The sequence below is a fragment of the Dermacentor silvarum genome, chromosome 3 (assembly GCF_013339745.2).
Source record: "Dermacentor silvarum isolate Dsil-2018 chromosome 3, BIME_Dsil_1.4, whole genome shotgun sequence".
In the NCBI taxonomy this organism is placed as follows: Eukaryota; Metazoa; Arthropoda; class Arachnida; order Ixodida; family Ixodidae; genus Dermacentor; species Dermacentor silvarum.
This window is the reverse complement of record NC_051156.1, coordinates 148,650,497-148,671,883: the sequence shown is the minus strand read 5'-3', so window position 1 is coordinate 148,671,883 and position 21,387 is coordinate 148,650,497. Positions and strand designations below refer to the sequence as shown.

The 21,387-nt window shown below is 42.9% G+C and overlaps 1 protein-coding gene across 1 annotated transcript; it reads right to left on the bottom strand.

Moving 5' to 3' along the window:
• Window positions 1–5,179: 5,179 nt before the first annotated feature.
• Window positions 5,180–20,324, bottom strand: LOC125944376 (uncharacterized). The gene is made up of 7 exons (XM_049664790.1): window positions 20,138–20,324; window positions 19,486–19,601; window positions 18,614–18,725; window positions 13,033–13,077; window positions 9,612–10,202; window positions 8,698–8,804; window positions 5,180–5,392 (listed from the first exon to the last, which is right to left on the bottom strand). The coding sequence occupies exons 2-7, from the start codon at window positions 19,594–19,596 to the stop codon at window positions 5,180–5,182; spliced, it is 1,179 nt and encodes a 392-aa protein (XP_049520747.1). The 5' UTR covers window positions 19,597–19,601; window positions 20,138–20,324.
• Window positions 20,325–21,387: the final 1,063 nt, after the last annotated feature.

Here is a 21,387-nt window from a genome sequence, read left to right as displayed (position 1 = left end):
TGTGCTACCCAAACATTTACATCCTGCGCAATCCTGAGAAATCATGCAGCTCTTCGCCAAACTAGATGAGAGAGAGTGTGAAACTAAAGTCACACTATAGAAAAAATATCCCGTGACTATTTATTGCCTGTATCATTCGTTAATACGCACAATTCCGAAATTACTGCTGAGCGAGCAATAGTCCGTGTTGTGTTCAATGTTGAGTGACTGCACATTTAGCACGATTCTAAACAGCAATGCACAACTGAGAATTCAACGTCTCTTCTACTCCTACTACAATTTTAGAAAATTGCTGTCTGCAGTACATTTGTGAACTTTTGATTGTCATATGAAGAATGAGCAGAGACGTCTCACCTGACGCCATGGGCATAGTCTGTTTTCTTCAGCTCTCTCACCACCTGTGCTATCTGCTTGTGGGTTCTCGTGCCATAGTAGATGGTGGGTACCCTTCAATTACAAAAAACACAAATACTGTACAGTAAACGTCTTCAGAAGGATAAATGGTGCTTAAAGGAGTAGTTGACATGACATTTCTGAATCAGTTTTTTTGTTTTATGCTTGTGTTAAATGAAGGTCCAAGCCCTTTAATCAGTAGAAAAAATGCTGATAAGCCTCAGGGCACTCTAAATAATTTAACTATAAATATTTTACTTGTTTCTATGAATAGAAATGAATAGTATCTAAGAACAGTCTCATGAATAGTTTTATTAATAGTTTCAGTAAAAATGAGAGGGATGGATTGTGATGTCATGGCCCTCAGTCTCGCTCTATTCCTGCAATTGCTGTGGGCGCTATACGAACTGAGAGCCATATGATACGCGCAAATCATTCTTGCGAATTTTTTAATGAGCAATGTCATCATACAGAGCCTTACTGCTACACAGCTTCAGCGAACTGCTCTGTGTCAGGTAGTTGCGATAATGCTCAGTGTAGCATTTTGAGACCAACTTTAGTATGAAATTGAAATAAATGAAGTATTTCCCTGCATTCAGATTTGCTAAGTGCCATTTATCTATGTGCGAGAAGCTTGTAATAGATTTTCTATAGCCTACGTGTCAGTACAACTTCAACATTTCTTGTCTGTGCAACAGTGGTATATATTACAGATTTAATTAGGACAAAGAGAACTCTGTCAATATGATGCTTTATCTCTGGAGATTCTATGTAAATGCACAGGAGTGAAGAGGACGTTTTGTTTGTTTTAGCATCCAATGAGCCAATCTAGATAAAATTTGTATCATATAAGAGGAAGAGCTAAAATGTACCAACTACTAAAAGTAGATTTTTTTGGACCACGACCGGTATAACGTAATAAACCTATTCATATCTGTTTTTGTTCCAAATCCGCCATTAGCCCTACGTGATCGGTCAGAATGGTTAGGCCGAGTCCAGCCTACATGGGCGGGCACCACAGCCATATGGGCAGAGCTAGAGCCATTTTGACCTATCAGTTAGGGCTAATGGCCGATTTGAAATAAAAACCAGATTGGAATAGTTTTACGTTATACCGGTCCATAAGTGTTATAAAAATTTCCAGTTTACAAATCTGAAACTCAACAACAAAAAGTAATACAGTCGACTTCCGTTAATTCGCCCCTGACGGGACCTAAGAAACTGATTGAATTATCCGGCAGGTCAAGTTAAACAAGATGCATAAAAAATACCAACACACACAGCTGATTTGGCAGTACTTTCCCGATTCTAACGCGCGCCCAGTTTCTATGAGTACAAAGCAGAACACTAATGTAGGACATTAAAGCTCCAAACCAAAGCTCCAAACCAAAGTAGAAATCTGACACGCACCCGATTTTTTAGCAAGAAATATGGTTGCACAACGGTGGCCGGTTTTCTAAAGTCAGCTTCGCCACACGGTTTAAAGTTAGCTTCGCCGCTTTACGTCCGTGTAATGCAGGTAAAGCATAGAAAAGTTGCGAAGGCGGTTTTGGTTTCTTGTACGATTGCACCGCGCACGAAATTTTCGGCCCAATTTTCTTTAAAAAAAAAGGCATGTGTTAGAATGGGGTAAATACCATAATCTGACGAGCTATGGATATTGCTTGAAAATCTTCCAAGGGCGGGCCGAAAATGGGTGTTTTCGACAAGCGATCACATGTGTTCAACGCAGTCACTCTCCCTAAGCTCCCCCGAGACAGACGTTGCCCCTAAAGGGGTCGCTATAGGGGTCACCATAGGGGTCATGTGCGCGTGTGCTGACTGGCGAATTTCGAAGGTTAATTTTAGGATCAAAATAACGAAAGTTTGGGTTCAATGAAATGCACGGGAGCCGGCCGGGACCTTCGGCCGGGATCGAATTAAACAAAAAATCAAATTAACCGGAGTTGAATTAATGGAAGTCTACTGCATCCCATTTCTGCAAACTGCAGCTAGTGAGACATCTAAAGAAGATAAAAATGAATCAATCATTGACAGAATGAACCTCGACTTAGCAACATCCCCTACATGATGAAAGTTCTCCACTGTCCATTCTTCGTTGCATTAAATAGCATGTAATAGCTTTCTCTCACAATTTCATTAAGTAATCTTGTTTTGTAGTACCGATTAAACAAAGTCCACATGCATTACATGCATGTACACTTACATATTTGATAAGCAAAAGAAAAGAATGCCCCCTGACAATAAATTCATTATTGGTGTTCGTTTTTTCATGTGCAAATGTTACCAGCGAGTAGCAAGAAACACCGACCATTAGCGCAGACAGAATGCAATGCTTCATATTTGTCATGCCAATACAAAAACTGCACTGGACCTGCATCTATCCAATACACCCTTGCAGTCTTGTTGCCATGATTCCAAATATATGCTATGGCCAGTCAAAGTAAAATATAAATAACGAATAAAAAGGTTTCATCATTTGAAAAATACAGAACACAGCAATATGCAGTTGTCACAGAAATGCACAGGAAAACCGTGAGATGTTTGTTTTACGACAAAAAAAAAAAATCTTACACCCAGTGTATAAGTTACATTTGTTACTGACAGGTGGCACTTCGGTTGCGCCGCAACTTCCCTATGTTCACAACAGCGTCCTATGGCACTGTTGTGACCCTAGGCATGCCAAATGCAACTATTCTAGAAGTAAGATTTTTAGTCGCAAAGCAAAATCGGACCTCCTTCTGTGTATTTCTGCGAAAACCGCATCTTGATGTCACTTGTACTTTTTGAAATTATTAAAATTTTACATATTACTGTTACTTTCCGTCCACCCTGTACATCATTCCTTGGATTTCCATGGTCAGAGAGGTTTCAAGCCAGCCATCCCACACACAACCCCGACTGCACATCTAGCTTAATGACTCAGCCAACCTTTCAAGCATGGGTGCATGGTCCTCATTAACTCGCTTGTCTCGTAAATAACGTAGACTGACCTGGACTCTAAATTGCAGCAGATATGAAAGGAATGATGTGCTCAAAGGTGTATATTTGTTGCAGTGAGGACATTTATGTAGCGTTTGTTGTTTCATTGTGTAATTCCGTAGAGAGCAGAGCTATTAACGTAGAGAACAGAGCGTTTTAAAAACCTATAACAGTTGGCGTTCGGCGACGGATGCACCCCCCAACTCGGCTGCACAAGGTCACCTGCCCTTTGCATTAAGGAGACCCTGAAACGATTTCAATGATATTGTACCAACATACTGTGCCTTTAGGGTAGGTCCTTCTCATCATTAATTGACACATCTAAGCATTCCACGTTAAGCATGTAATTTATTATAAGGATTTAAAATTGTACATCGCTACTGATCGCAGCGTGCCACTCCCCCAAATTTTCAGCCCCCCCACACCAAGTGAAGCGTGGCAGCCATATGACGACAGCAGGGCTAGTTATGCGATTGGCTGCCCAGGGCATGTCATTAATCATTTTTCCAAATTTATGGTGAACAAATGCTGTTCGTAATAGTTGAAATGTTGGTTAATTTCTTTCCATAAAAAAAAAGTAACTGAAAGAGAATGCACAAGGGCAATTTATCATTACACTTAAGCACTTCCGGCACACAGCAAGGGTCGTCTCCTTGTTACAACGTGCTCCGTGTTGACGCAAGCTGCGCGGTCAGTGTTGGTCTCGAGATTTATTTTCGCAAGCACCATGGATCGACCTTGTTACGTTGTGGGCTGCAAAACTAGCAATCGGTGACATGTCAAGCTACGACATCATGTCCCTCTGCAAGGCAACATGCTGATAGGAGTGGCTGCAGCGCATCGGACTGTCGGTATCCGATCGGCACCAGCATCTGCACGTTTGCGGTCGTCCCTTCAGGCCGAAGGATTACTAACACAATAAAGTTTAGCGTATCCGGTATTAGGGTTAACACAAGCGCTAGTGGACTGGGCGTTTTACGGGATGAGCAGAGGCGCCAATGTGAACAGCCTGAATGGTGCCGGCCACCTGGTGGCACAGAACTCAACCAGACAAACCCAGAGCTAATATAGCAGTAACCAAGTGTATTCTATTTTGCTGCTGGTGTAAATTTTTGGCAGGAGCATAATCGTGAGCACGTTGTCTTTTTAAATGTTTTAACTGTCTTACACTTTGCTTACAGCAATATTAGCTCTGTGTTTGGCTAGTTAAGCTCTGCGTCACCATGTGGCTGGACCGTGCAGGCCACTGACGTCTATGCTAAAGGTAATACTAGTATGGAGGGGCTTTAGTTTACGTCTCTGCCCATCCGTCAAAATGCCCAGCTCACCTGTGGTTAGCGGAATAACAGACGCGCTCAGCGCTGCAATAGAACTGATCGCAACGCACGCTGCTTGGATAGCTCTCGCTAGGGATCGATGGCTAGGCAGCTAGCGGAGAGGTTGGAGAGGCTTCGCACGCTGGCTCCAAGACAACCGGAAGAAGACGACATGACGTCACATCATGACGCAGAGCCAGTGAAGGCAGAGCTTAGCCCCGATCGCATGGCGAACAAGTTGAGAAAAAGCATGGCTATGGAGGGAGGTAACTTGTAATAGTCCGTAGCTCTCTTAATATGAGACGCTTCGCTTAAATTGTGGCGTGAATGTTTTACTGTGGCTGTACCCTACGCGTCTACAAAATTTGTCCGAACCACTTCAGGGACCCCTTAACGCTTTTGTATTGGCAGTGAAAGTCGAAGCCACCGCCAACCACAGACCACGAAAACAGGCAGAGCCTAAGAAAGCTGTTCACTTTAAAAGACATTTATATACCACTATCACCTACAGACAACTCACTTCTCCAAAGGTTGTCTGCAATCCCCTGAGGCCCTTTGGATGGAGTGGAAGGCTGTGTAGGAGGAAGCTGCTGCTGCTGCTGGTATAACTGCTCAACAACTGCCGAGACACTTGAGGCACTGCTCGTTGTTGGAACCTCCTGCTTTGGCGGTGCAAGGCTTGCAACACTATTAGGTACAGGCTGCAAAAGGAATCAATATCTACGTAAGTAAAAGCAAGGTAAGCTTGCTGACAAAAGCAAACAAAGTTCAGTTCAGGTCAATTGTGCTGACTGCCAAAACAGCATACTATACTCTGTTTCATGCTTAGCAGACAACACTGTGGAAGGTATGCGAATACATATTGTGGTCATACAAGCCTCACTTTGCATGCCTTGCGGTGCAGTTGTTCCTGGTCTGCAAACTATTCTATAGAAAAACTATCATCATCATCAGCCTATATTTATGCCCACTGCAGGACGAAGGCCTCTCCCTGCGATCTGCAATTACCCCTGTCTTGTGCTAGCTGATTCCAACTTGCGCTTTCGAATTTCCTAACTTCATCACTCCACCTAGTTTTCTGCCGTACTCGACTACGCTTCCCTTCTCTTGGTACGTATAGTACTTCCTAAATACTATAGGGGGTATGCACTGATGTTGTCTAGGTCACTCAATTCTAGTACAGCCAGCACGGTAAAAATCTGCATGTTATGCATCTCCAACAGCACAGTGGAAGCTGCGAATGGCCTACAGAATGGCTCCATGTTAATACTCCCTATTACGTAAGTTGCGGATATAAGGTTTCGCCAAATTGCAAATCAATTTGTGCAATTTGTGCTTCCAGTGTGCGACTAGTACTTATGTTTTGGTTGCAAGTGCAAGCAGTGGCTGCTAGTGGCAGAAACATGCCACTCTACTCATTTAATGGTAAATAGGTTCAGATCTGCGATGCTTTACATCTAATAATTACGTCGTATTTAGCAAGGTAAGAGTATGAGACTTAACGTTAGACTAAATTACATGGCACATACCTTAAGATTCTTTTATAGGGACATGCTATTTTTTTATGTTGCAAATACAACCAGGGAGAGAAATCTAGAGCCTTTGTAGTGTTGCCTGCTATGTATGTAATGGAGTATATCTAAAGAGCCTCATGCACTCAGGAACAATGGGGCTAAACATGCACAGATGTTTCAGTCTACCATGACAAAATAAAGAATACATACCGTATTTACTCGATTCTAAGGCGCCCTCTACCATAATATGCACGCCTATTTTCATGCTTCTTCTTTCTGGTGTTTTACGCGCCAAAACCCATTCTGATTATGAGGCACACCATAGTGGAGGGCTCCGGATTAATTTTGACCACCTGGTTCAATAAACGATAAATTTAATGCCCTTGATATCCCACAAACTAGTTTTTAGTGGTAAGAGAGTGAGTATTGACGATTTGTTACAACTTGAAAAAATAAAAGTTTATTGCATCCGAGCTACAGTGAATCCGGCATCACCCATTGTCACTGTTGGAGGCCTCCTTATCACTAGCAACAGCACCGGAGCACCTCGTCTTTCATGCCATCTATTGCACTTGAGATGCCACATTTCTTAAAAGGACCCTGAAACGATTTTGACAATATTGTACAAATGCACTGAGCCGTTGGAGTAGGTCTTTCTGGTCATTAAGTGACACATTTAGCTGCTCTGCATAAACCGTGTAATTTATTATGAGGTGTTAAAAATGTGCATCACTACCAATCGAAGTACAAATCCCCTTAGTTTTCAGCCGCCTCATTCCCTGCTATATGGCGGGCAGGCGCGACATCAGTTGGGCGAGCTATCTGATTGGCTACACAAGTTGCATCATCGGGAATGCTTTAAATATGCTGCTGCATTATTCTTATCTTTAATAGCATACATATGCATAGCAATTTGTGTACAAGTAACTACCCAAATGCAATAAATCCAGATGCTTCAAACTGATGGTCCGCTTCTGCCTGAGAATGTGGATCATCTGCTACAGCTCTGGCAATAGGGCGGCCGATGAGACATGGAGGGGTTCTCACATAAAAATTGGAGCAGCAATGTCTCCTTTGACGGCACGAACCTGAATGGTACCAGCACTGCATTACGCTCGCCTTGCACTGCAAGTGCATGCAGGGAATGAACTGCCGCGACTACATGCTGTAGAAGACGCGAGCGCTGCACGTCAATGTCAACACTAACCTCCTTGGTCAACACAGTGGTCACACGCAGTTTTGAAAAGAAAGTAAGTTGCTTTCAGCAGTCACCACAGGTTCCGAATTTGTCAGAGAGCCAAGTTTTGTATATAATTTGCCCCGAATGATAACGGAAAAATATCCTAATAAGCCGAGATTCGGAAAAAAAGCATTAAGAAGGAAATTGAACAAGCTTTACAACGTGTCAAAACGTCTGTCAGAAAGCCGCCATCTTGAGTTACACTTTGGTGTAGTGGCACCATCTCTGCCTCCCAAGCGGAACGTGTGGGTTCGATTCCCAATTGATGCACCTTTTCTTTCTTTTTTTTTTCTCCGTAATTTCATTCTTTTTTAGATTCTAGAGTAGCGAAAAGATTATAAAAAGCCCATTTCACCACGCTCATAAGTCAGCGGCAACGCTTTTTTTTTTCTTTGACAGCTACAAATAAATGTTATGAGCATAATATAGAGACAATCGCAAACGTACGTATTAGATATTTTCGTGTTATCAGGCAATTATCAAAGCGAAATAATACCGGCAACAGCTACTTTGTAGTTTGTACACTGCGTATAAGCTCACAGCAATGTGGCGAACGCCCACAGTGGCATCCATCTCTTATCGCTTCATGTAGCATTAAAAAATAATAATAATAAGCCAGTGAACACTGTGCATAGTGCTGCTGCATCTGCATCCACCTCGCGCTGTCTGTCTTTAAATTTCGCTCGATATAGCCCAGGCTTAACAATAAAAAGTGCATAGGAAAGACACCCGGGATCCAACTCAGTTCAAATCAACCAGAAGTAGACAACACTTGCATCACTGCTTGAAGGAGGCGGTACATAGCGATGGCCGCATGGTGTAAAAGTTGAGGGGGATCACCACGGCTTGAGGGGAGGGTAATGTTTAGCCACTCGTACGTGTGTTATTATAGCGCGCAGACACGAAATTCTTGTGCGAAAGCATTCCTCGAGAGATGCCCTCTGCATCTAGGCATACAACAAAAACTGCTTCCGGGACCCTCTTAATGTCTAGCAGAGAGTGACCGCCTAACATAAAGCTACGTTAGCTCCTACAGATGCCACAATGTGCGGACTGGATTACGGAAATGGTTAATGCCAGTGACCATAGCTTCTTGCTATTGCAATTAAGGTTTTGTGCTCAAATCTAATGCGCGCACCGTCTTTTCATAAATCTTTCAGTAAGAAATAAGCACATTAGAAACAAGTAAATACGGTACATTGCATTACAGAGGCAAAATTGCTATAGGCAATACACCGACAGCGTGGCTCACAATGTTTGTTGATTGGCGCATTTTCTTCATTGGCTTAAAGTCGTCATCGTCGTCATCCATGGAAGGTGGAAGAGAATTTCGAACAGGCTGCTCCTTCACAGGCTCACCTGCAAGTTTTCGCAAAACATAATGCTGATGATGATGAATGAGATTTTTTGCCGCAAGGGTCAGGGATGATCAAAAAGCGCCAAGAAATGGTATGGGGAAGCCGATGATGCGGTGAAGGAGAAGCATCAAATGTAACAAGGCTGTATAGAGGCCTAAAATATCCACTGTAAGGTGCGCAAAATATACAAGTATTAAAATAATGTCAAGAATGAGTGATGAGAGCGATGACTATAAAATATTCAATAGAAAAAAAAAATGCTCATGCCTCAAAACATACATTCCACACTCCATATTGAAGCAAAAAGCAGGACAGCAATAATAAACTTTACTCGTTAAAACAAACTATGGCCTTTAGAAAAAGCATACGAGCCACTACACTTGTAATTGAGGGCCGTAACTTCTTATTGATTACTATCAAGAACATAATTTGGAAAGCACACTGATTAGCAAAACCTGTGGAAGAGAACCTAATGAAAGAAATTTACAGGCCCTCATCAACAACACCTTTCACAATTTACGTGTTTCACATTTGGCACACTAGAGAACATGCCCAGCACCGATAACGCTTGCCAGCGGTCTTGAAGACCGCCGGTAAAAATACACAACAGCTATCACAGTAAAATGTAATTGGTAGATCAATTAGTGCCTCCCTTTCTTTTTGTGCTTTAACATGAAAAAGTAATCCTCAATGCATAGAAGTACAGGAACCACACAGTGCACGCGAGACAGCCCAATTATGCATACATGACCTCAAGCCTATCGGCATAGAAAAAAAGAAAGCTACACAAAAAGCATTTCGTACTAACCAGCTGCTTCCTGTTTGGCAGGTGTCATTCGGCTCGCCTGGATGATGACAGTCTGCTTACTCGTCTTCAGCTCGGGCAATGACAGGAGGGTGTTCAAGTCCAGTGCTTGACCGGTGTTGTTACGAACAACGATGTACTTCGTGCCTGGCTTTGGGGACGTCGGCATCATACCTCCAAAGGCCACGGGAAGATGGGCAGCTAAGGCAGGCGGTAACGTAGGCGACGGGCTGGCCGAAACGGACGACTGGCTTGTTGAAGCAACAGCCTGGCTCGCCATGACAGGCTGAGTGGATACCAACGTCACCTGCTGGTTGGACAGCTGGACTGCACCACTCGACACAACACGAGATGGACTGTTTGCCTTTGTGGAGAGCTTGCTGGCCAATGTCACTCCTGGCTGGCTCGCTGCCGTGACTAAATGGTTTGTGTGAGTGAGGAGCTTAACAGTTTGTGGCGAGCCTGGCTCCTTCAATGGTGCGGCAGGGCTCATGCCTCCATGCACTCTGAAGCCTTTGCTTGTGGCACTGCCCAACGGCACAGCTGTGCATCTGGGATCGTTTGGGGGAGGGCCTTCCATCTCATACTGCCCGGCTGTGAGTAAACGCGCAATAAAAAGAAAGGCCAAGAAATCAACGCCCACAATATGTGCAGTCACTATCAGATTAATAAGCTGAATCTGAAAGAAAGAGACTAGAGAGTTCATGAAATTGTTATATCACTTGCGATGCTAGAATATACTACTGTATGGTGAATAAAGTTTATGCAAAGCTCCCTTAGACAAACTAGCAGCTCCAACTAAGCTGTCAACTAGCATGCTGGTTAATTGTTGTGAACGAGCTACAGTTTACAAAAAAAACAAGAACTGACACTGCGAATGATTTGAGAGGCCAGCTCTATAGATAGCTTGCACCTACATCACGGCCAGAAATTCTGGCATACCAGTCCGCCATTACGGAGGGCCACCGGCAACTCCGCTGGCTCGGCAGTGAACAAGCACGAGTGTGTTTCTACTGTTGTTCTCGTTGGTCATGGCTATCTGTGCTGTATTTGGGTGCTCAAAGCACAGCAAAACAACGACGAGATGATAGTCGGTGAACACGAATCTCTTCCATCTGCCAACAATCGTAAACAACCAGTGTGAGCGGCGCACTTGTGGTTGGCCCACACACCGATACGAACCCCGACAGTGCCGATATCTGAATGTGTGGGGGCCCACTTCATGTCGTGGGAGCTCGAAAACATCTTTTGCTCACTGAAATGTCGAGACACAGCGCAACAATAGCACAATTTACATTCGTAGGCAGGCCATCTAAGCCGTGGGAAGAGAAGGATCCAGACTGGGAGCCAATGCTGCTGCTGAGATACAGTGGGCAGGCGTCATGAAGGCCCTGCGTGCTACAATCGTGCGAAAAAACAAAGCACTGCGAAAAATAAATGAGTTTGAGGCTTATGTGGCGGCGGCGGAAGCTACGGAGTGAATCGGCACTGCGATCGGCAATGAAGTAGACGGCCAGCTCCTACCGGAAGACGGTGTTAGGCTTATTTCCCCAAGCAGAAGTACTTTTCCTTCCTAGGCTCCTTTCATTGACAGGCTCTTGATCAACTGCTTGTAAAGAAACAGGCCGCGTCAAATGGCTCTCCTTTAGGAGCGGGTCGCGCGTTATGCCTAGGTAACCGCAAAATCTCCAATAATGCTTAGATTCAACAACCGGGTGAACAGCACTGCACAGAACAAAGCTCTAGTTGTGTCTTCTGACATGAAACTGTTATTAGTAAACAGTTCATGACTTGAAAAGCACAGCAAGATATCCCTCACAGGGAGCGCGGTCATCCGACATGGCCAACTTTGACACAAATATGAGTGGCGCTAGTAGCCGTGCTTGCATAACCATACATAACAAGTTGGAACTCCAATATGGCCACCAATTTGACGGGCGCACGGTCGTGACGTCACATGCAAGCTATGTATAGCGCTATCACCAGGCAACCATCTTGTGAATGTTAACAAATTTTTTGCATATGCCAGTGTGGAATGAAATAATTAAAGAAAAAGATAACTCCCACTCACACACAAAAGAAAGGGTCAATCAAGTGTGGACGCTAAAGAAGACAAGGTCGACGTACATGGTGGTTCAAATGATTCGATGACTAAATGTTGATTATATCTCTCTATTCTGTCTTTTGCTGCCTACGTCTCGTGTTCATTATTCCCTCGTTTCGTAACTTAGTCGTATCAGATTTAATCTGCAATTATGTTGACCTTGTTTTGTAAGCATCAACACTTTGTTGACAGTTTCATTTTTCAGCGTTTGAGACTCTGGAATTCGCCCCTCGCCTCGGTTTTCTTGTTGCGCTATCACACTATCGCAAGGTATAGCGCCTATTCGCATCAAGTGCTTATGGCTTCTTCAAAGCACAAGGCTCGGGCAACACGCCAGTGCGGCCGGCGGCTCTCCGACCTCCCTGCTTCTCCGGCCCCGCTCTCCTCCATCCGGAACTAGGGCACTTTGTGCCATCTGGCGGAGGGCATGGCAGTTAATTTAGATGGCACTTGGTGGCGGCACTGCGGCAGACGGTAACAGCGACACAGCCACTCACATCCAACCCTGTTTACAGCTAATTATACTCATTTTTGATTATGTCCTTAGTTGCTGACTATTGTTTGGTGTTTTCGCCATGGAGAAGAATAGTTTGATACCATTTTCATGTTTTCTTTTTCTGGAAGTGGTTACAAGATAATGAGATACCAGATACGCCAACCCTGTGTGCAGTCTGCTAAGACCTTGTCTTTAAAAACAGTCACCTAAAGAAAATGATCTGATAAATGCATTTCACTGATTATTAACTGTTTCTGCTCGATGGTCTCAAATGTGAACTTTTATAAGTCCGAAGTTCTTTTCTGGAAAGCCGCACAAAATTTCCCATAGAAGTATTTTTTTTTTACTTGACCAATATTTCGCATGTAGTGTCCTCGTTGAAAAAATATTAAATGTGTGGTTTATTTCTTGTACTCTATAAAAACAGTGAATAACAAAACTTGTCCTGGGAATGAGTTATTCTCACAACAGATTAAAATTCCTAAATAACCTTCTCTCCACGCATGACAGCAAAATGAATGTAAACTGAAAAATAACACGCACCGGGTGCCTAAACTTGACAGTAGGTGATGTGTTGAGCCAGGACATGTGACTCATTCACAGTGAGCGAAGGAAAGAAAACTGAGCCATGAGCGAGTAGAATTTGTCCGTGGCAATGTAGTGGCACACATTCGTAGAACGAGTACAGAGAAGGGCAACCACGCAGGGTTAAATTCACTTTCCTGTCACCTAACAGTTATGGAAGGCTGTGGACAACAGCAAGGCACCTATATAAATGCGACATAAATTTAAGTGGACACAAGAAGGCAGAAAGTGCAACTTGCCTTGCATTTCCTGCATCATCTTTTCCACCTGAGCTTGATAAATTTCTGAAACGCAACAAAAGATGGGTCGATGAGTAAAAAAAGGAGCCATTGGTGCACCACACAGCTATCATTCACAAACATTTCATGAAGGCTCGTAACATGCAGATGTACTAAAAAAGCGATAGCCAAGCGTGCCCTTCTTATGAGCTACTTCTGTTGTAGCAGTAGCAGCAGTACCTTTATTTCTTTCTTGTATACATACACAACAAAAGGACCAGAAGCAAAAGGTGCTTCTTACACCTGACAAAGGTTTCTGTACTCATAGTTTGCAACAGATACACATGTTATACACAACATCACATGTGATCTGTTGTAGGACAAAATAAAGCATAACAAAGTGAGATGCGAGACACTTACAACAACAAAAACAAAAACCTAACAGACAGTTTTAATACAGCATAATACAGCATAAGCATGCATTTATTATGTGTTTTTTTTTCTTTCTCCCACTGTATCCTGTCGCTGCTTTGCTGCCAGGGTGGCACGGCCAAGTCAGGCATTTCCTCAGCCTTTAGCCGTGTCTCCCAAGGCAATTTTGTACCGAATTTGCCTTTAATAAACCCCAAGAAAGAAAGAAAGAAAAAAAAAAACACAAAATGCACTTGTGCCTCTGCATGAGAAAAATAGTGTATCTTAAAAGTCAAATATGATCAATACTGGCTAGTGTTCACAAATCATTTGTTTCTCCAACAAAACTTGTACAGCCCAATTTTTAAAAAGCTTTTGGACAAACACTGCAGTAGTTACTTTCCAATTCGCATGTTAATCACAGTTTCTAGTATGGCATGGTTTGTTTTCAAATATTTATCCTAGTTTTTGGCATTCCTTCAATGCAAATTCCTTCTAGCGGGATAATGCTATCTTCTTTGTGTATGTATAGTTTATTCTTATGCACCTCTTTTAGCAATATATATTATTTATGTGTGGCTTGCTTTCGACATTCGATGCTTATAAAAGAGTGTAGATGTGTATAAACGATCAATACTCTCATGACAGTTTTCATAACAATGCCTGTACAGTCAAATGCCTCCGCTGTGGATGCCTCTACAACTAAATGACCTCTATAACAAAAGATGCCGTAGGTTCCAGTCGTATTCCTATCTTTCATATGTACTGCAAATGCCTCTACAGAAAAGCCCTTAACGATGATGCCCGATGACGTAAGCACTCGTCATTATAATTCTAGAGCTAGAACTCTACCTCTTGTAATAAAAAGATCATTGCATTGCATTACAAGACAGATGAAAATGCTACTTGTCCAGTTCTATTTGATGTTTAGAAAAATGAACTCATTGACTTTACCCTTGACAATGACGCAGGCAATCGAAAGGTTTCATTCTCGCTTGACTCTGCACCACCCACGCTTTTGCGTTTCAGTAGTTTTGTTATCACTAGTGCTACACTGGTTTTGCTGGCTCGCAAGACACACAAACTGCAAGTATCAGAGAATTCCACGTTCACGTAATGTTGTGGGATGCCCGAATTGCCCACGCTACTTGACTGAAAGCAGCTGCAGCGGCGAATCCAATGCTTTGTCTTGGCTCGATTTCTCCATGGCCAAGAGTTTGCATTTTGCGCAAAAAAACATAGCGCCATCTGTCGGGTGTCGTTTTACTCACTGACAGCAGTAAAGGGCGGTGATGGCATATGCAACGTCACCACTCCCCCGCTCAGGGGGGGGGGGAGGGGGATTTGATTTGCACAAAAGGTATGCTGACCCTTCTGACGCGATTACCACTAAGTTTTTTCTCGACATGAAACAAGTGCTGCAAGGTTTCTGACATGGTATTTTAACAGCCCATGTTGACTTAATATGTGCCTTTAGTGTCCCTTTAAATGCAAGATTCGCAAGGAGGTAGTAGCGAAATGCTGTGCCAGGGAGGCAAATTTCGATTCTGGTGAGCATGTGCGTGTGTGGTGTTTTTTTTGTTTTTTTTATGCCCCATGGAACTTTCGAATATGGTGGCACCCTAACTAATGTAGCCCACTGGCTCTCGGTGTTTCTTCTTAATTAATTTTTTTTTTTCGGTTTCAGGTTCTACTCCAAGCATGAAAGATGTAGTGGCCTTGATGACGCTACCAACTAGGGATTTCATGTATAGAAACTTGATGCTCTACCTCTGCTCCATGACACCAGCTATCAGCAGCCACACCACCACATTGCCAAACATTCCAAGTCTGCTGTTATCCCTGATAGATTCAATATTTCATGGGTGCACTTTAACATATATAGCTGTGTCTTCAATATAATGTAACTGTGCCTCCACGGCACAGTTGCCCACATTGATATTCAATAAAACATGGGACATTATTAACATAGACATTTAACTGTGGTATAGTTCCACAGTTATTGAAGGCTACCAAAATTACACCCTTACATAAGGGCGATACATGTAAGGTTGAAAATTACAAATAGAAGTCTTAGAAAAACATTTGTTAATCATTATGACAAGCTTCTTAGATAGGCACAGCCTTATGTCTCCCCCCAAAATATGGTTTTCTAGCAGGTCGTGGCACGGAAGCTTTGTTGGATTATTTTTCTGATATGTTGAATTTGGCTTTTGAATGCAATGAGATAGCCTGTGCATTCTTACTTGATGAGCATAAAGCGTTCGATAGTGTGTGCCACACTATATTGTTAAAAACATTTTCTTTGCATGGATTCAGAGCGCACTTAATACTTCTCTTAGAAAACTTTCTGCATGGCTGACATCAGTACATCTCGATAGGGAAATTCCGAAGCTCTCTCTCCGAACTGAAAGCTGGGCTTGCACAAAGATTAATATTTATTTATTTATTTTTATTTGTAAAATACCTTACAAGGCCGCCTACACGGGGCATTGAGTAAGGGGGGCATAGAACTTAGTACACAGACACATAAAGTGACAAACTCGCAACAACATCAAGGTCGAAAAACAACTGCAGCCAGGTGCACAGCTTAAAAATGATAAAAATTTTAACATGCAGCTGTGTATTATAACAATAAAAACAGCTCGATAAGTTTGTAAACAAATGTACAACAATGAACGAAAATAGTAGGAAAAGAAGAGCAAACAGTGAGTATTATTAACAAGGGATAAGCGAGTGGAGTGAGTGCCTGAATTTATCGCGGTCAATTTCCGCAACTATGTTATCGGGGAGGCTGTTCCAGAGATGAATCGCGCGTGACATTGCAGACGAGTTGAATGCTTCAGTTTTACCGTAGATGCGCGTGAGACTAAGATGATTGTGTAATCGGTGTGATGTGTGCGATGAAGTTTCTAGGCGTAGGGAGCGTTTGCTAGTGTGGTGGGCGTACTTATGAAATATTGACAAAAGGGCTAAGTTGCGGCGTTTACTTAATGACTGAAGTGAAATAGCAAACTTTATTTGAGTCACGCTAGAATGGTAGTCATAATTCCGGAAATGAACCGTGCGGCTCTATTTTGTATTGATTCCAGCATGTTAAGTAATTTTGGTGTGGACCGGAGCTGCGAACTCAAGCCGTGGGCGAACGATAGTTTGACAAGCCAGTTTAGGGATAAGTGTAGGTGAGTCTCGAAGGTTCCGGTGCAGGTAACCCAGTGATCGAGAAGCACTGGCGCAGACGGTGGTAATGTGAGAAGCCCAGGAGAGGTTTGCTGAAAAATTTACGCCTAGATATTTTAATGATGAGGCCCGAGATAATGTGACATTCTTAATTCAGTATTAAGTCCATTGTTATGTAACTTTTATGTCAATGATCTTGCCACTCCTATACCTGTTTCTATTTATCAATACGCTAAAGATACTGTTTTATTAGTGCATGCATCTAGTTACCCAGACGGAAGTTCTATTCTACTCTACAAACTGGAGTTACAAAGGCAATGGACTAGTTTCGAGCTAACTTTATTGCTGTAAATGTTTCTAAAAGACAGCTTATTTTATTCTATAACCACCTTTAAAAGGCATATCCCACTGATCCATTACATTTACACACATCTCATTGTTCGCTATGCAAATGAGAACTCCACGTCTACTGTGAAAATCTTGGTGGGTTTCTGACAGCAACATTTTATGAAACACCCATCTAGCTCACATATGCCAAAAGCTGTGTACTGTGTCATGCATCGTGTATAACATAAGATACCTTATGCCATTATCGGTCCTAAAAGACAATTGTACATGTTTTAGCTTACAGCCTTCTTCGGTACGACATAACAATGTACGGGCGTTGCTCAATTCAATGACAAAGCAGAGTGGGCTGTCTTTTGTGTTCTTTGATAAAAATTGTTTCCTACGATATAGACATCTCTAATCAAGAACATCTATGTCCCGTACTGCTTTTGCCGGATTTCAATGCTCTGTTGAGAGAGACAGTTGTTTTAAGGCATTTTTGGGCAAGCCACATTAAGGTGCCATACTCTGTTCCTCGCAGCTTTAAGCCAAAATAATGCTATTGAATCCCTAGGTGTTCAATTAGGTATAGAAAAAGACGATGAGAAATGGATGTACCCTTTTATAATTCACTGCCACCAAATGTCCCTGATGCTCATTCCAAGAATAAACTTAGAAAGGTACCTGAGGCACACTTCTGTTAACTGCAATCTTTTGTTTGAAATTATCATGACACATTGACATACTGTCATGTCACATGGTTTTTATAACTTGTTGACCTTTTCTTGTGAACTTTGCCACACTTTTCTACTGTGTCCCTTCACTATTTGATTTACTGAAACTTTCGATGTAGTATGGCTAAGGTCTTTTTTTTTTTCCCTCGCTGCCAGGCTCTGCCAGTCAAGCTTTGGTAGGGCTGACTTGTGTATTTTACGTCTCATGGTTAATAAATGTATTATTATTATTATTATCATTACTATTATTATTGCAATTATCTGTTATCCCTGTTTCAGAGAACACAAGTCTATATGAAAAGTTTACAGACACTATTTCTAGGAAAATTCTTATATCCTTGACCTTTTTTTCTAATGCTTCTTGCATCTACATCATTGCAGAAAGAAATTATTATTCCGTAGACACCTGGAATTTATATCAACATTGTAATACAGTACAAAGGCTTTTCATTGTAGACAGTCATCATGAACAACAAAGACCGATATTGTTACACAAGAGAAAGGCGACTTTCAAATTTTTCATATTTTTAATCAGCTTGGCAAGCGACAGGAATCACAACAGAAGACACATATCTATAGTAGAGCACCCTACAACCAGATGACCAAACAGACTTCCATTTTAACTCCTTTTTCTTTTGGACTGCAGCTGAAGGCAGCCTCCCGTATGCGCATCAGGCTACCACTACTATGCACTTGATGCCTTAGACCAGCATGATTGTTACACATGAAACCATGTATGAAAACGCTAATGGCCTGGACAAATGCCCAGTAAGCCAGTGTTGCAGTCCCTAAATAGCAACTGCTGGAATATGGCACATGAGATCTTAATCAGAACATGTTGACAATTGTTCATACTGTTGAGCCAAACAGCACTGAGTTCATACAACAGCGAGGAACAAAGATAAAAGAGTGTTCATCTAGTAAAGTGTGTGCTCTTGCATATTGCGTACCCTTCTTTTTCTTCTGCCAAGCCAGGCATGAGCACAGCAGGGCCAGAGTCTTTCCACTCCCCGTCGGCGATTCAATGAGGCAATTCCTTCGATTCCTCAAGCCCTGCAGGACCTGGAAGGCAGAGTGGTAAAAAGCACTTGTGCATTGTGTTTCCAATCTAGACTAACAGGTACAAATTGAAAGTCAACACCCCCTAACAAAAAATAAGTTGTCTCGTTTGCACTATCCCCTTACTCTCAATTTTCTATGATCCCAACCATTGCACATCAGTCAACATGGCACTATTCAAAGTATAGCAGCAAGAGATCCTTACTACTCGGGACAAACTGGTAAAATGCCTCAGGTCCACACATATGAAAACACAAATTACACAACAGACCAACATAAACCAATGTACGTCTTTCTTGCACATAACAATGCACAAAGACCTGTTTAGTACAGCTTTTTAGGAAATGTAATAAACAGTCCTGAACGAAAAAGTGTTGTTTGTTATGGTAACATGGTATATGTGCCAAAAGGAAGAGCTCTATTGTGAAATGCTCAAGTCAACTCGCCTCTGACCCAAGTGTTTTACCTAGTCAATTAACCTTCATGAGGGCTTGTACTATGTTTTACATGTCTGCATGCGCTTTGCGACCTCAAGGACTACTATAAGACGTCCTCTAAATTTACATGGCAGCTCAAGAGCTGCATCATGTGCTTGAACCTCAGAGCAGAGCTGGCCGGCGTGTGCTTTTGTTCATGTTGCCTGCATGTGTACCTTTGTATGAATAAGTCATTTCATGTGTCACCCTCGTCATCTGGAGTAGGATGCTAAGCGTGTTACCAGGCAAATGCCACCAGCATTCATTGAAGAATTTTTCGCTCTCACCTTTATGATGACCATCTTTTGGGATAGGTATGGTGTGTGTGGAAAGTATACAGCGTGTGACTCGATGTAGAGGGGCTCCTTTTTGGCCGAGCTCCCTGCTTCCACGTCCATCTTATCTTTAAGTGAAAGATCATTAAAAAAAATGAATTAGATTAATCGAAATCAACAGTGGCAGGGCGCTAGTGCAAAATGAGCTTATAATTTTTGCGACCACTGCACCGAACTACCACAGAATGAGGGTGGTATTCCAGTTTCGCATAAGTGTCCTCAAAAAAGCTGGCCAACCGGTTTGCATCTAGATGCACGTATTGAAGAACGGCGGAAACGTGCATGCAGCTGACATAAGCAACACACGACGACCGTATGTAAGGGTATATTCGGAAATACGCTGGCGCGTACTCCAAAACTTACTGACAGCTCCTCAATACGTCGCTACGGGTGATTTATGAAATACGTTACCTAGAGACATGGGAATAAATCACGCGGACAACGACTGAACGCGAAATGACACGCCGTCACCGAATTTTTATTATTTTACTTCAAGCATGATCAAATTATATCGCGTGAACGAAACAGCTACTGAAAATTAAATAACTACACAGGCCCATCGAACGCAGAGCGGCAGTGACAGAGGCCAACATGACTTGTTTACCTGACGCTCTTCGACTGACAGCCGCTAAGCGCCAGTTTCTCCTAGATCTCTAACTGCTGGGGTGTGCGGGCATTTTTTTTTACCAACAATAGGATTTACCGCCGTAGAATCAGGAAGCAGCCGCAAGCAGTCGGTCAAGTCATAACACGCTCAAGTGATCACGAAAAATTGCGCGCCAAAGCCAAAGATATCATACGGAAATCGTAAGCTGCGACCGTGGATACAGATGACATTGGATGCGACTGCGCTCAGGTTGGCTCTGTTCCGTCTTAGCAGTAAATGTTTCGGTTTCAATCGCTGAGAACGCACATGCCCACCTTTTTTGTTTTATCCAGCGGCCGTGCCTGAACAAAGTGCGGTAGTTTCCTACAAATTGTAAGCTCCGGGTAAAAAAAAAAAAAGTTGTCGCAGTTTCACCTGAAAGGCGAAGCATCAATTGCGATAGCAAATTTGAACAGAGCTATACGGAGTAATGATAGCAGCTTTATCAGCTGTATAAACTTGGACATGCAGCAGCACCGGCAACACGCAGAACTGTTGTCGACGCCGTCGGCGTTTTGCCCGCGTTCGCTCAAGATGCGTGCGGCGTTGGTGACTGTTGCCGGAGCCTCTGATATAAATAGGCACTTGGTGCCGCAGCTAAACGTCGCCTCCCTTCCCTCCCCCCCACGGCCTTTCGCGCGTCGGAAGAAGGCACGTTTGCTCTACATATATGGTGATTGTAGAGGAGGAAAGAGACACCTACTTCTGCAGCCCTTAAGGGAGCACAGCGCAGAACGCGCGTTTGTTCTCCGCCGTGCGTTCACTCCCCGTGAAAGCGCGCGTCCCTCGCGCCCTTTCACTCGCACATACAGCGTTCGGCGCGCGGCGACGATTTCATCTCCATTGACGTCATACGGAACCTCACGGCGACGGCGACGGCAGAAATCTGCTTTTGAGTGTCCATATAATTGCAATCGCCATAAAAAAAAAGTAAAAGCTGCCTCGAAGCAGCTTGATCAGCCCACTGGATAATTATCCAGAGTCTCCTGCTTCTGTATGCATCTCGTAGAAATCAGGAGGTTCTTTATTCTATGCAGAAATGCTTTTCAGACAAAGTCTGGACTAACTTGAAAGAAATTTGTTGCACTGGAGAGAAAAAAAGTCGCAATTTAGCTCGAAAGGCATAACATAGATTGAGATAGCAAATAGACAGCTGTACGAAGTAAGCTTAGTATCGGTCACGGTGTAAGGTATAGGCTGCATAAATT

Excerpts from the sequence above, each read along its gene's own strand:
- LOC125944376 (XM_049664790.1), bottom strand. The coding sequence starts at position 19,596 with ATGGACGTGGAAGCAGGGAGCTCGGCCAAAAAGGAGCCCCTCTACATC. Across the intron at positions 13,078-18,613 it reads TTGGCAGAAGAAAAAGAAGG|AAATTTATCAAGCTCAGGTG; the intron begins GTACGCAATATG and ends GTTGCGTTTCAG. Across the intron at positions 8,805-9,611 it reads TGCCAAACAGGAAGCAGCTG|GTGAGCCTGTGAAGGAGCAG; the intron begins GTTAGTACGAAA and ends GAAAACTTGCAG.